Genomic DNA, 14,707 nt, shown 5'->3' on the forward strand with positions numbered 1-14,707 from the left:
TGAATATGGTGTTATTGGTGTTAAGACCTCCTTTTCAGTAGCCCTGCTCCTTTCAAGATCTCAAAGCAACTAAAGTGATAAGGATTCATGGGAAATTTTATTGGTGACTTCATGCTTTACAACTGATTGAAGTGTTTCAGAGGAATGGATGTCTCATCTAGCTCAAAAAAGTACATTTTAAACCAGACTTCCATGAGAGACAGAAAATTCTTCCCATTTTTCCTGATTTTATTAGAGAAGGTTTGGAAACTACACAAGCATACACACACAGAAAAATAAAATTCTTCATAATCTCTCTACTTCCCTAAGCAAAAAAAACATAAAATAGTCCCTGGCACACAGTAGAAGCTCATTAAATGTTAGTTTTTAGTGTGTGCTATATAACTCCAATTTTAAGATATGTTTAATAAACAGCTGTCTATTCATACAAAAAGAATACATGGAAACTGTAGGCCAGAGTATTAATAATTATCTCTGGGTAGAGGAATTTTCAGTGATTTTCATTTTCTTTCTATTTTTATATATTTTCCAAATTTTTCTCCAGCGAAATCGAGAGGAAAAGCTGTGCTTATATGTTGTAACGCTTTTTCCATTCCCTCTTCCTCCTGAAGTTGACTAGAAAAGCCTATAAAAGAATGCTGAGAGTATAGGGAGAATGTGGGCCACAGTGGACTTAAGTGCTCGGCTATGAATAGTTCATATTTTGAAATCCAAGGAAAGGTGGGGAAAGAAGGGAATAATGGTGCCCCCAGTATACATCAGATGCTATGCCAGGCATTTTATACATAGTATCTCATTTAACTTTAAGACTCTTATAAGGCCAGGCATGGTGGTTCACACCTGTAGTCCTAGCACTCTGGGAGGCTGAGGAAGGAGGATTGTTTGAGCCCAGGAGTTCAAGGCTGCAGTGGGCTGTAATTGGGCCATTGTACTCCAGCCTGAGTGACAGAGCAAGACCCTGTCTCTTAAAAAAAAAAAAAAAAAGAATATCTTGAGACAAGTATTATTCCTGTCCTTGTTTTATAGAAAAGGAAACAGAGGCTTAGGGAAGAGAAGAAACTTGTTCAAAGTCACACCCCCAGTAAGGAGCAGGTCTGGGATTAAAACCTAAATCTGTCTGCTCCCGAATCATTCTGTCTCAAATAAGTGTGAGGGATTGAGGGAAAGATTGCTTAGAAACTAGGGAATCTAATCTATGCACACAAGTGCTAAGATTTTTTTTACCAGTGTTTCTTTTTAATGGAAGACTGAAATTATACATTTACTTTCTACCATTACCTGTGTCTAGGGAAAAGGAAGCATGGATAAAAATTTTAATCCTAGTCAAGACGGGGATGCCTTGGCTGATTGAAGGGAAATAGCACAGGTATTAGCTATATTCTGTAGGGTTTATGAGAAACTAAGAGCCCAACTTGTGGGGAGCCCCAAAGTTGTGGGGTTAGAGCATCCATCTTTGGAGATTACTGAAGCTATTTTTGCAGCCAGCGATAAGGCTGTAGGCAGCAAGGGCGGGCAGGATGCCTGAAGGCTTAGTCCATTTCCATCTCCAAATAAGGAGGTACAGAGCAGATACCTTTCTTGAGTAGGTAACAGGGAAAGATGAGATAGAAAGTGCTGTCAGCCTCACTCAAATTCTGCATAATATGAAATAATGTTTTTAGAGAGAAGCATTCAGTTACATTGAACCAATACCTTTCTAGTACCTGGAGAGTCAGCTACCTAGTTGGATTTCATATTAAAGTTCAATAGGTAATTTTACTTATAAGAGAATCTGAAAACTAGGAGAAGCAACATAATCCTGAAGGTAGAGTCTTAGGCTGGACTGAGAGTTCTGATTCTCTTACCAGTGTGGTTATCAGCATGTCATTTAACTTTTCAGCTGTTTGTTTCCTTTATCTGTAAAGTGAGGATAAGAGTTTCACAGAGATATCGTGAAAGTTGTCATGAAAGGGAAAGCATCTTGGATGAAAGGACTCTAGGTAGTTGATCCCTGCAACCCGTTGTGTGAGAGTATTTGCCTTAATGAAGAAGGCAAGATCACCCTTCCCATTTTCCCATTTTCTAGAACCACAACAACGAATAATCAGTATAGGGGTGGCATTTTAAGCTACAGAGAAGACCCAGTTCCATAGTGAGGCATACCACTGCCTAGCTTGATATTCTAGTTCGTTAAGTGATACCCAGAGGTACTTGAAGGTAAAAGTATGAATATGGTCCTCCATTAAAGTATTATACTCAGTATACCCAATTTGTCTCTGCTTCTTCACATTAATGTATTTAAGGACTTTTAGACACTTACAACCTCTTCTAGTAATAGTTTCTACATGTTTATATTCTGTACATTCTGGAAATAAGCTTTTAAAAATATAATTTTCTTTTGCTATACCTCTACAATATAAATTTGAGGGTAATAGAGGCAGGGCTTGCCAAATTGGAAACATAATCAAATGGTACATTTATTAACTTAGTCAAATTCCTGCTTAAGAGAAATCACCATTTCTCTCTTCTCAGACCAACTGAACGTGAGCGAACAGAAAGGCTAATTAAAACCAAATTAAGGGAGATTATGATGCAGAAGGATTTGGAGAATATTACATCTAAAGAGGTAAGAGACTTTTGAGTCCTCATTGTTCCAAGGCTAGGAGTGGGATAACAGTAGGTGTGTGGCTAAAAAATGGTGCATGGTTGAAAGTACAGAAGGACTGTACAGAGATTAGTAAAATATGTCATCTTTGTTTCAGATCCGAACAGAGTTGGAAATGCAGATGGTGTGCAACTTGCGGGAATTCAAGGAATTTATAGATAATGAAATGATAGTGATCCTTGGTCAGATGGATAGCCCCACACAGATATTTGAACATGTGTTCTTGGTAAGTTGTGGGGCCACTTGAAGTGATGTGTTGAAACTAACCCATATGCAGTCATGGGGGGCACTGTTAAATTTTATTATATTTAAATAAAATGTAACTTACATTAAAAACAAAGGTAGTAAGTACTCAAACCTTATTACTTCCTAATTATTTTATCAATTTTAATATTATCTGTCCTGTTAAGATTATTTACCTCTATTATATGGTGGAAATGTTATGTAATGGTGTACTATTGCTCATTTCTTCCCAAGTCCTCATTTGGTAACATCAAGCTGGTGGATTAAAATTTATTATGGTGGGAGCCTGGCAGGTGGCTCACACCTGTAATCCCAGCACTTTGGGAGCTGAGGCAGGAGGATCTCTTGAGGTCAGGAGTTCAAGACCAGCCATGGGCAACATGGTGAGACCCCATCTTTCCAAACACAAAATAAGCCAGGCCTGGTAACATGTGCCTGTAGTCCCAACTACTTGAGAGGCTAAGGTAAGAGGATTGCTTAAGCCCAGGAGTTCAATGTTACAAGGAGCTATATAATCAGGCCACTGCACTCCAGCCCTTCAGCCTGGGAAACAGAGTGAGACTCTGTCTTCCCGCCCGACCCCCAAAAAACACAAACTTGTGGTGGGAGTATTAACACCAAGCAAATTAGCAAATGCTACAAATCAAGCTTTTCTTGCCCTAGGTTGTTAAATATTTTATCTGCTTCTCATAATACTTAAATTCAAAACCATACCAGTCCACAGTAGTTTTATACAGTGTATCCAAATAGGATGCTCCTTTAATGCCACTCTTTCAAATCTGCCAAATGTGTCTAAGATCTGATATATCTGAGCAGAGCAAGCAAGAGCTACTTATAACTGAGAGAGACTACTGGACTTTTCAACATATGAAACCTTGTAGCTATATTTTGAGTACCCCGAATACTTTTGTGATTACCAAAAAGTCAGAGACTAAAAATTGTTCCTCATGGTTCCTGAACATTCAGTGACCTTGTAATTAGCCCAGGGAGACCTCTCTGACAGATGGACTGGGAAAAGCTTCTAAAATCCTTTTCTCTCATATGTTAAAGAGTTCTAGTTTTTATCTCTACCCAGTAGTGGGAACAAGGTTAACAAGGATAATTAAAATCATTGGAAAATGCCAAAACCTTGTTTTGTGTCCACTTCAACACTCTTTGACCAAAAAGGCTAACAAGGAACTAAATCGATTAGTTTGAATTTCACTTCCTTTCTCTGGTGAAGACATTTATGAACTGTGAAATGATTAGAAGCTGGGAAACAGGAGAGAAGAGGAATAAATTCACAGGAATTGACTAAACTGGATCACCTCACTCTGAATATTCAAGGGTTTATTTCACGAGACAGTCTTTGTGTCATTGAAGGCTTGTGCCTGAAATAACTGGTTGCCACTTTCTAGAGTATATGAGTCTCTAGAGTGAGTCATAGTGGTATATAGCTATGAAATTACTCATGAAAAGCTGTGTGCTGGGAGGGGAAATTCTTTTCTGTTACTTTAACTTCACCAGTATGTGATATGTGTTGCTATTTCTGGATATAAATCATACTGCAAAACTCTCATTGGCTTTTCCGTTGTAAGGCACCTGGCCTTGTTGTTTCTTGTGTATACTTCCACAAGGATTCAAATATATCTGGCTCTTGTATTGTCGGAAAGAATCTTTGTGTTATCTATAGAAAACTTATGAATCACTCATTCAAGTAGGCCGTGCCCCCAACTGTCTCCATGGAGCCTTATTTTTATGAAGGGCAAATTATGCCTGTAGCCAAAAAGAGCTCACGTTAGAAAATGACCAAAGCTGCAAACTTGGAAGTCACTTTCCCATTGAACTTGGATTTGAACACCTAAAAGAATATAGACATGATAAATATCAAATACAGTTAATTTCTGACCGGTCAACCTGTTTTATTTCAGGCATACTTCCCTGTGTCTCTGATGCCACCCACTCAAAAACTACCCCCTTCTCAAGTGATATATTTTAGGGCATATAAGCAAATTTTAATAGTACTCTAAGCAGAAAGAACAATCCCCTGAAATTTCATTTCCCTAATCAACTACAAATGCATTTGGGTATTTATACCAGTAGATACATCCTGTGATTTCATGATATGATTTCAGGCATATTCTTCTGAATTTTTTTCTTATTACAGAAATAATTTGTATACATTGTAGAAAATTTTAGAGGACAGTAAATTATTACATTTAATCATCACCAAGATAGGTAATCACTGTTTCATTTGTTATATAATATTGCCTTCCAGTCATTTTTACTTTTATATTTATATATACATAGGTGTTTGTTTATGCACACACACACACACACATATGTGATGTATGGACTTCATTTTTTAGAGCAGTTTTAGGTTCACAGCAAAATTGAGCAAGTTAGCCAGGCATGGTGTTACGCACCTGTAGTCCTAGCTACTTGGGAGGCTGAGGCAGGAGGATTGCTTGAGCCCTGGAGTTTGAGGTTACAGTGAGCTTTGATCACACCATTGCATTCCAACCTAGGCAACAGAGCGAGACCCTGTCTCTTAAAAAAAAAAAAAAAAAATTGGCCGGGCACGGTGGCTCACACCTGTAATCCTAGCACTCTGGGAGGCCGAGGTGGGCGGATTGTTTGAGCTCAGGAGTTCGAAACCAGCCTGAGCAAGAGCGAGACCCCGTCTCTACTAAAAATAGAAAGAAATTAATCGGACAACTAAAAATATATAGAAAAAATCAGCCGGGCATGGTGGCGCATGCCTGTAGTCCCAGCTACTGGGAGTCTGAGGCAGTAGGATTGCTTGAGCCCAGGAGTTTGAGGTTGCTGTGGGCTAGGATGACGCCACAGCACTGTAGCCCAGGCAAGAGAGTGAGACTCTGTCTCAAAAAAAACAAAAAAAAATTGAGCAGAAAGTACAGAGATTTTCTTCCCATATACCTCCTGTCCCCGCACATCCATAGCTTCCCTCTTATCAACATCCTCCACCAGAGTGGTACATTTGTTACAACTGATAACACTGGCACATCACTGTCAACCAAAGCCCATATTTTACATTAGGATTTTTTCTTGGTGTTATATGGTTTTGGACAAATTTATGATATGTATCCACCATTATAGTGGCATACAGAGTTTTTTACTTTTTAAATACATATCTATATATGTATTTTTAAAAAATCATTACTTTTTTTTTACTTCTTGAACTGGCCTCAAGCAATCCTCCCGTCTCAGCCTCCCAAAGTGCTAGGATTACAGGCGTGAGCCACTGCACCTGGTCTATATACATATATGTTTTTAAACAGAGGAAAATCTCTTCATCTTCAGGCACAATTTTATTTGCAAGAGAATGGACATTTTCTTTCCATTGTGAATATTTTTCTTATTTGGTGAGAAAAACTTCCAAATTCGAGAATCCTGAAATTTAACACTTTACCAACAAAATAAGTACGTGAACAGGTTATCTTAAACATCTTATTATATGTGTTCCTTGGTGACTTCCCTTTGTTTCCACCACCATATCCTATGTCCAAACCCCTATCTCTTCTCCAGTACTCTGCCCTGCTGGTTTTCCCAGCAATTGACATGGAAAAAGAGGTCTTATCCTAGCTGCAAGTGATGGTGTTAATTTTCTGCAAAGTCATCTCTTGTGCATAGCTGCCATGCCTAGAGTTCAACCAGATTGTGTGATGAGAAGCAGCAAGATTTTTCCCTCCCTTCGGAAGAATGCTCAGCCCTGCAGTGTACTGCACAGGAAGATCTGTTTATTTGGAAAGGTATCCAGCTGGTATGGAGAGGGAAAGTGTAGACCATAGGTTAAAGAAAATCTACAATGAGAAGAGGGAATTGATTGGTGGGAAGCCAGAGTGTTTCTAAAAAAAGAGGTTCTTCCACACGCTTACAAGTGTACCACTTCTCTGAGCTAGAAGCCTTTGCCCAACAAAATTTCAATATCAACCATTCTCCTGGAGGCTGTTCAGTTTGGCTGAGAAAAAGCTAGATGTGAACAGAGACCCTTTGCAGAAAAGCAAGCGCTTTCTTAGTTAAGCAAGGGAAACAAGAATATTGGACACACAACCAGTAATTTTGCTCATGAATAAAAAAAGCAGTCAGAATTTTTACTGCTGATTATCTTTTTCAAAATTTGACATTACAGATCTTTTTAGAATAAAAAAATTAAGCATCAGATTGATTACTTTTACTGTAGGAGCAGAGAAATGAAGGGTGTGTGAATAGATAAGACAGTAATCAAATGGATTATTTTAATCATATTCATGATTTTTGTCCCTGAACTGGAGACGTATGGCAGAAACTTCTCTTAGAAGGAAAAGTTAAGGCCAGGCAGCATGGCTCACGCCTGTAATCCCAGCACTTTGGGATGCCGAGACAGGAGGATTGCTTGAGCTCAGGGCAACATATTGAGACCCTGTCTCTACCAAAAAAATAATTAGCTAAGCGTGCCTATAGTCCTAGCCACTAGGGAAGCTGAGGCAGGAGGATCACTTGAGCCTCGGAGTTGGAAGTTACAATGAATTATGATCGCACCACTGCACTCCAGCCCAGGCAACAGAATGAGAACCCTGTCTCAAAAAAAAAAAAAATAATTAGCTAAGCGTGCCTATAGTCCTAGCCACTAGGGAAGCTGAGGCAGGAGGATCACTTGAGCCTCGGAGTTGGAAGTTACAGTGAATTATGATCGCACCACTGCACTCCAGCCCAGGCAACAGAATGAGAACCCTGTCTCAAAAAAAAAAAAAAAAAAAGGGAAAAATTAATAGAGAGTTTATGCCTGGTTACTGCAGTAATATGACTTACAGTATCGAGACTGTAGATGCTGTATGATAAAATGTGGACAGGGATGCCAGTTCATGGAGATTATGTCCAGTTGTATTTATCTTAGCAGAACCCCCAGTATAATCCTTACTTGCTACAATGTGCTCTTCTCTTCTATTTTGCTTGGACAGTTGGACCCCCAGCAAGGCTATTTCTGGAGGATAACATTTGAAAAGAAATCAGTTACTTGGGTCTTAGAGCCAGTTTACAGTGTGGGGGAACCAGAGTGAAAAATGGAAATGAACTTACTTAAAAATATATTACAGTCCAAAGATTTCTTTTTATACTTCAGTAAGATTAGAATATGCTTTGCATCATTACATGGAACATGGTGGAAACCTCCATAGAATTCTGTCATTGTAAGCCTGAAAAGCACAGGTTGGGGAAAAAGACTGGGTCTGTGGAGGGCCCCAGGGGAGTAAATAATGCATGGCATTTGTATTGAGGACAGAAAAGTATACCTAGTTGACTCCAATTCTTTCAGGTTGAACCTGAAGCAGCCCCAACCACAACACAAGTCATTTATGTGGATGGGCTTCATTGAGTCGGTAACCAGTGCCTTTAATTTATTTTGCCTCTGGATAGATGTCATTTCAGATTGAATTCTCTCTGGACAGGTAGATGAAAACTATGGACTTTTCCCATCACATCAGGGTTATTTCCATCTAACTGGACAGAGTTCCACAGAGGATTTAGATTTCTAAATTAAGAAGTGAGGTGGTCACATTTCCCTGGCTCTGGTTAAACCACTCAATCCTTACCGTTTGATGTCTGTCTCCTTGAAGTTCTTGCCTGTTTCTTTAGTGTAGGGGCTAGTTTTCTAAGGTTGAGCACAGAGCTTTCAGAACCTCCCATAGTTTTTGGAAAACAAGTCAGCCAAACCCTGGTCTGTAGAAAAGATCCATCTCTTATTTACCTTTTCCTAAATACAACTTCAGCATAGTGTCCTTGAGATCTCCCAGTTCAACAGCCAGGTTACAGATGGCTTGTAATATGATTATAGTGCTTACATAGCATTTGACAGTTTTCATAATGCTTCATTTACTTGTCTCACTTGATCATTCATTCAACAAACATTTGTTGATCTTCTTTGCTGTGCCAGGCATGAGATGAGGCATTTGTACAGTCAGGTCTAATTCCAGAAGGAAAGACTGATATGCCATGTCAGATAGAGATACTCAGAGAAGACCAATAGAATAAGGATACAAAGGTGACCCCTGATTAGACAATTAGGACAGTTCATTAGTAACATTAGCAAGAGTGATAAGGACAGAGGCCAGAGTGCTGTGGGTTGAGACACATGGGAATGAGGAAATAGAGAAAATGAGTATTAGACTTTATTATGAAGGGGGAAGAGAAAGGACAGAGTCTACAGGAGGATTCACAGTGGAGAGGTAGTTTTATCATTTCTTTTTATTCTTTTTTTTTTTCTTTCCCAAGAAGTTCAGAACAAAGTTTTTCCATTTTAATATGGGAAAAACTTTATAATTTGAAGGGAAGGTACTCATTAAATATATAAGACTGGAGTGGGAAGGGTGGTCCATTTTATAGATAAGGATAGTAAAGAAAGATTAAGCAGTTTTCCCTGTGCCCCACAGTAGGAGAAGGAGTCAGAATTTGAACCCCCAAGTCTTCTAATGCTAAATTACATTTAATGCCTCTAATTCTGAAAGAGGGAAACTCTTTTTTTTTAATGTGTACCTTTTCAGAAGATATGAACAGGTAACTCAAAGATGGAAAATGGACCTTAAACATTGAAAAAAGTTGCTCACTTCTACCCATAAGAAAAATACAAATTGAAACTACACTGAGATAACATTTCATGCCTATCAGATCGGCAAAAATTCAAAAGTTTACATTTTGTTCGAGCAAGATTGTGAGGAAAGTGGCACAACATGGAATTGTTTCAGACTCTATGGAGGGAAATTTAGCAGTATCTAACAAAGCTGCATTTAGCCTTTGACCCAGCAATCATGTTTCCACAAGTATGAAACATCATTCATAGGAGAATAAACTATTATATCACTACCCAATGAAGTACTACTATGCAGAAATAAGAAAAGGTAAGGAAGATCTCTATGAACTGTTATATGGAGTGGTTTTGAGAATATATTGTAAAGTGAAGAAAGCAAAGAACAAAAATGTATACTGCTTCTGTGTAAGAATTGGTAATATGAGTAAGAAGTGGTAGTAAGTATATATTTGCTTATATTTTTTCAAAATAGAACATAAATGGAATAAGAAATTAATGAAAATGGTTACTAATAGGAATTGAAGGGATAGGGATAGGAGTGAGACTTCCAAATTTACTTCTTAATAAACTTTTGACTTTCAATCATGTAAAAGTTTTGCATACTCAAAAACTTAAATAGACTAGGTGTGGTGGCTCACACCTGTAATCCTGGCACTTTGGTAGGCTAAAGCAGGAGGATCTCTTGAGGCCAGGAGTTTGAGACCAGCTTAGGCAACATAGCAAGACCTCATCTCTACAAAAAATAAAAAAATTAGACGAGCATGGTGGTGTGCGCCTGTAGTCCCAGCTACTTGAGAGGCTGAGGCAAGAAGATCAATTGAAGCCCAGGAATTGAAGACTGCAGTGAGCAGTCCCTGAGCAGCAGTGATCACTCCCTGTACCCTACCCTGGGCAATATAGTGAGACCCTGTCTCTAAAAAAAAATTAAATCAAAATGAACGGAAAAAGCACACTCTAAAATTGAATACAAACTGGGCTCAGCATGTACCTGTAGTCCCAGCTACTCAGGAGGCTGAGGTGGGAAGATCACTCGAGTCCGGGACTTTGAGGTTGCCGTGAGCTATGGTGACGCCACTGCACTCCAGCCTGGGCAACAGAGCAAGACCCTGTCTCAAAACAAAACAAAAAAACCCACACATAAAAATTAAACAGGAACAAATTAACTCAAATGTGTATCAAATTGATAACTTCATAGAAATTAATTCAAATAACTTTTAAGCATGATACTCTGATTATACCCCTTAGTGAGATATAACAAGGAAAAAAGGAACTATCAACAAAATTAACATGTTTGTTGTTGGTTGTTGTATTGGTGTAATAATGTTGAATTTATTTTGTAAGAGCAAATGAATTGTTAGGAACCAAGGTTCTGACCATGGATTAGGGTGCGGGAAGGGCAAGAGTGAGGAAGAACACTGTGGTGTTGACTTTGAATTGGAGGACCAATGTAAACTCAATTTTTTTTTAGAAATTTTCCTAGTTCTGTCCACTGCAAAGGTTTAGAAGCAGCAACACGTGGTAGTTAAGAGCATACCTAATTAATGCCCAGATCTTGATTACAAAATATTCTTCATTAAAAGAAACCAGGACTCTTTGGGGAGATGGCTCATTCTACTCACAAGTGAATCTGGAACAACTTTTTGTACCAGAAAGCAAGGAAGACTAATGGGTCATATTAGAATGAGCCAGCTTCAAGAGATTTCCACTGGCTAAATTCAGGACAATTCAAGTGTCCAAAATAAATAAATAATGGTAATGAATTATACTAAACACAAAAAGAATTCAAGAGTCCATAGTGACACTCAAAAAAAGGATGAAAGGATTGGTTAGGTGCAGCTCTCTTTTATAGAAAAATGTCAGCTAACATGCAGAAAGAATGATAAAATTAGAATATCATAATTTTATAACCTCCACTAAAATAATTGATTTGTACAAGATCAGCAATTGATGCTAAAACCATAGGGTGAAACCTACTGTGAAACAGGATATTCACATGGCTTCAAAGATTACTAAATATCCATACATGACTAATTAATTTTAAGGAAGCCTTTACAATAGAGGGATGTGGCAGACACAAAGGTACCTTGACAAAGAATATAAACTTAGCATGGCAAATAATGGGACAAACTGATGAGTGCCTCCTGATATGATGGAGTAGGAAGTATATATACAACATGATCCTTGTGGTCCAAACAGAGCAAGACCCTGACCCAAAAAAATGTTTGACTTGAATCTAATCATCGGAAAATAATGAGACAAATTCAGCGTGTGAGGATTTCTCCGAGATAACAGATCTGAGTCTACAAAAATGTCAGTATCATGAAAGGTCCCTCCCTCCCCCACAAAAAGCAGAAATGGACTGTTCTAGATTAAAGGAAATAGAGGATAGAGACATGACAACTAAATGCAAAGGAGATCCTTGATTGAGTGACTATAAAGGACATTTTGGGGACATTTGTGGGAATTCAAGTATGGATAATGTATTAATTAAGTTATTAATGTTATATTTCTTGGATGTGATAACAGTATTATGTAAGAAAATGTTCTTAGACGATATATGCTCAAGTATTGAAGTGTCATGATGCCCAAATTACTTTCACATGGTTAAGGGAAGAAAAGTGTGTTACTGGTACTGAAAGAAAAGGGAAAGAGGAAGAGAAAGCAAATGCAGCAATTGATGTGTATTCCAGATAATCTGTAGAACTCCCCCCCCCCACCAAAGTTTGCCTTTTATTAAAATTTTGTATATTAAGCTTCCCTCATTTATTTGGTGGAAGCTATTTCATACTTTCCCCCACACAAACACACATCCTGCTCCCCCTACTCTTTAGGTGCAACTTAATATGCTAGAAAGAGTATGGGCTTTGGAATCAGATCCAGGTTTAATGCATAGTCTGCTTTGTTCATTAAACAGATGTTTATTGAACACCTGCCAGGTGCCAGGCACTTGGCAAGATGCGTGGGTTTCCATAGGGAACAAGAGACCTGGTTCCTGCCCTCGAGTAGCTTATATTATAGTGGAGGAAATAATTAGAAAATAAGCACATAAATAAATATATAAAGGTGAATTGTGATACATGCTGTTGAGGAAAATATCAGATTACTATGAGCAATAATAGCAAAAGACATCTAACTTACATTGGATGATGGTCAGACACCTCTCCTGCTCTGATCCTGAGCAAGAATTATTTAAATTCTATGAGAGTTGGTTTACTTACCTGTAAAAATGAAGATGAAGATAACTTTCTTACTCTATTAATTGTGAAAACTAAATGTGATAACATAGAAAGTGGCTGGCACTTGGGGTCACTGAGTAGATGTTATTAGCCTTGTTTTTAAAAGCTCTGCTTCTTCCCTCATAGGACTCCTTTTCAAGTGTTGTATTTAGTTGATTTGCTAATATTCCCTAACCTTGTCCTTGTGTTTTTGGCTCCATAGGGCTCAGAATGGAATGCCTCCAACTTGGAGGACTTACAGAACCGAGGGTAAGTACACAGAGCAATTGCTGATACCCCCATGTGCCAGAAGTCCCTGTTTTACCTTTACATTTTCCCAATCAAATAGGTATCAGTGGGTAACTTTAATCTTAAGAGTTGCTTCTGATTAGATCCTTGATTAGGTTACATCTGATTAGATGTAATCTAAGAAAAATAGAAGCGGGGCTGGGTACAGTGGCTTATACCTTTAATCCCAGTGTTTTGGGAAGCTGAGGTGGGATGATTGCTCGAGGCCAAGAGTTTGAGACCAGCCTGGGCAATATAGCAAGAACCGGTCTGTAAAAAAAGTTTTTTAAAAATTACCTGGGCATCATGGCCTGCACCCACAGTCCCAGCTTACTCAAGAGGCTGAGGCAGGAGGATTGCTTGGGCCCGTGAGTCCAGCCTGGGTGACAGAGCAAGACCCTGTCTGTGGGGGGAAAAAAAGGAAAAAGAAAAACAGCTATTCTACCACTGTTTCTTCCCTTATCTGCCAAGAAAGATCAGTTATTTTAATGGAAGGGCTTTCAAAAACAAATGTGAAAACCTTTGGTGCTGTTTAAAATCAAATGTAGTTTTTGGTTCTTGTTTTTATGTAAGAATACATAGAACTGCATGTGTTGGGTTCACAGAGAGCAGGTCATTCAACATTTATTAAGCATCTTCTGTGGGACAAGCACAGTGCTAGGGATCTGCAGATAATTAAGACTCCATATCCTTTTAGAGTAAGCCGCTTGAAGACTAGGTTATGAATGTAAAATGGACAAGCTTCTGAAATTGAACAATAAGTCCTACCTTAAATTGAGAAAATTATCCCTAAGCAGCATGGTTATTGAATTTGATTGTAGCAATTGAGGCTATAATGAGCATTCAGCAAGCAAAGAGCTGCCTTTCTTCCCTTAGTTAATGCCTATGAAATTTCTCATTGAACTTCACCTTAGGAAGTCAGATCATCCCAGTAAGAGAAGAGAAAAATCATGTCTGAAATTTACCATGCTAACTCTTCATTGTGAACAGAGGAGATAAGACCAGCTGAGACTCAGAGGTGTAGTGATGGGTACCTGACTGGTTGCTGGCTGCCTGTTTTCTCAGCTCTAAGTCAGCCTTCTGGTTATCTTTAACATTAGTAGATAAATACTCCCTTCTTTTTCCCCCAGAAGAAAGGTATTTCATAGTTGCTAAAATGAACTTGGAACAGGATTCAAGCCAAATGATGATACAGAGAATTCCAGGGGAAAAATCTGGTTGCTTAATTTGAGATTTGCAAATAGATAGAACTCGGAATTTTAAATTGGTAAGAATTGAGTTTAGAGTTTTTGAAGGCAGAAACTAAATCTTAGTCTTATGTATAGCTTACATGTGTCTAGCTCAGAGCTTTATACCAAAGAGTGTTCAGTAAATGCAAATGAATGATAGATAAATTTATACATATATGAGGACTGTGACTTGTCTAATGGCAAATAAGGAGAAGAAATCAATTAGTTGAACTGTGCTAGGAATTCAGAAACCTAAATTGTAATCCTATGTGTGTCTGCCATTTGCCCTCCTTGGGCCTGGGAAGCTTAAGCCTAGATAAATTGTTTACTTATTATGATCCTTGAAAGTGCCCCTGAAGGGTGAGGACCCTCAATTCAACCAGAATAATAAAAGAGTCTGCTTAAAATTTCTTTAGGAGTGAGGCAGAGTTTTTTTTTTGTTTGTATGCAATACCCGTCTCCTCCTCCCCGCTCCCCACTCGCCCCTGCCTGACATCCAATAGATGTTATTCTTATATGTGCACTT

At 38.5% G+C, this 14,707-nt stretch overlaps 1 protein-coding gene across 2 annotated transcripts in view; it reads left to right on the top strand.

Annotated features, from left to right (window-relative positions):
• SSH2 (slingshot protein phosphatase 2) overlaps positions 1-14,707 on the top strand; it is a 141,336-nt gene that overhangs the window by 104,072 nt on the left and 22,557 nt on the right. For both annotated transcript variants that reach the window (XM_012657319.1, XM_012657318.1), the window contains exons 8-10: positions 2,512-2,605; positions 2,742-2,870; positions 12,888-12,934. In XM_012657319.1, coding sequence (XP_012512773.1) covers positions 2,512-2,605; positions 2,742-2,870; positions 12,888-12,934 — 270 coding nt within the window. The remainder of the gene's footprint in view (positions 1-2,511; positions 2,606-2,741; positions 2,871-12,887; positions 12,935-14,707) is intronic.

The sequence above is a fragment of the Propithecus coquereli genome, unplaced genomic scaffold, assembly GCF_000956105.1.
Source record: "Propithecus coquereli isolate 6110/MARCELLA unplaced genomic scaffold, Pcoq_1.0 Scaffold536, whole genome shotgun sequence".
Taxonomy (NCBI): domain Eukaryota; kingdom Metazoa; phylum Chordata; class Mammalia; order Primates; family Indriidae; genus Propithecus; species Propithecus coquereli.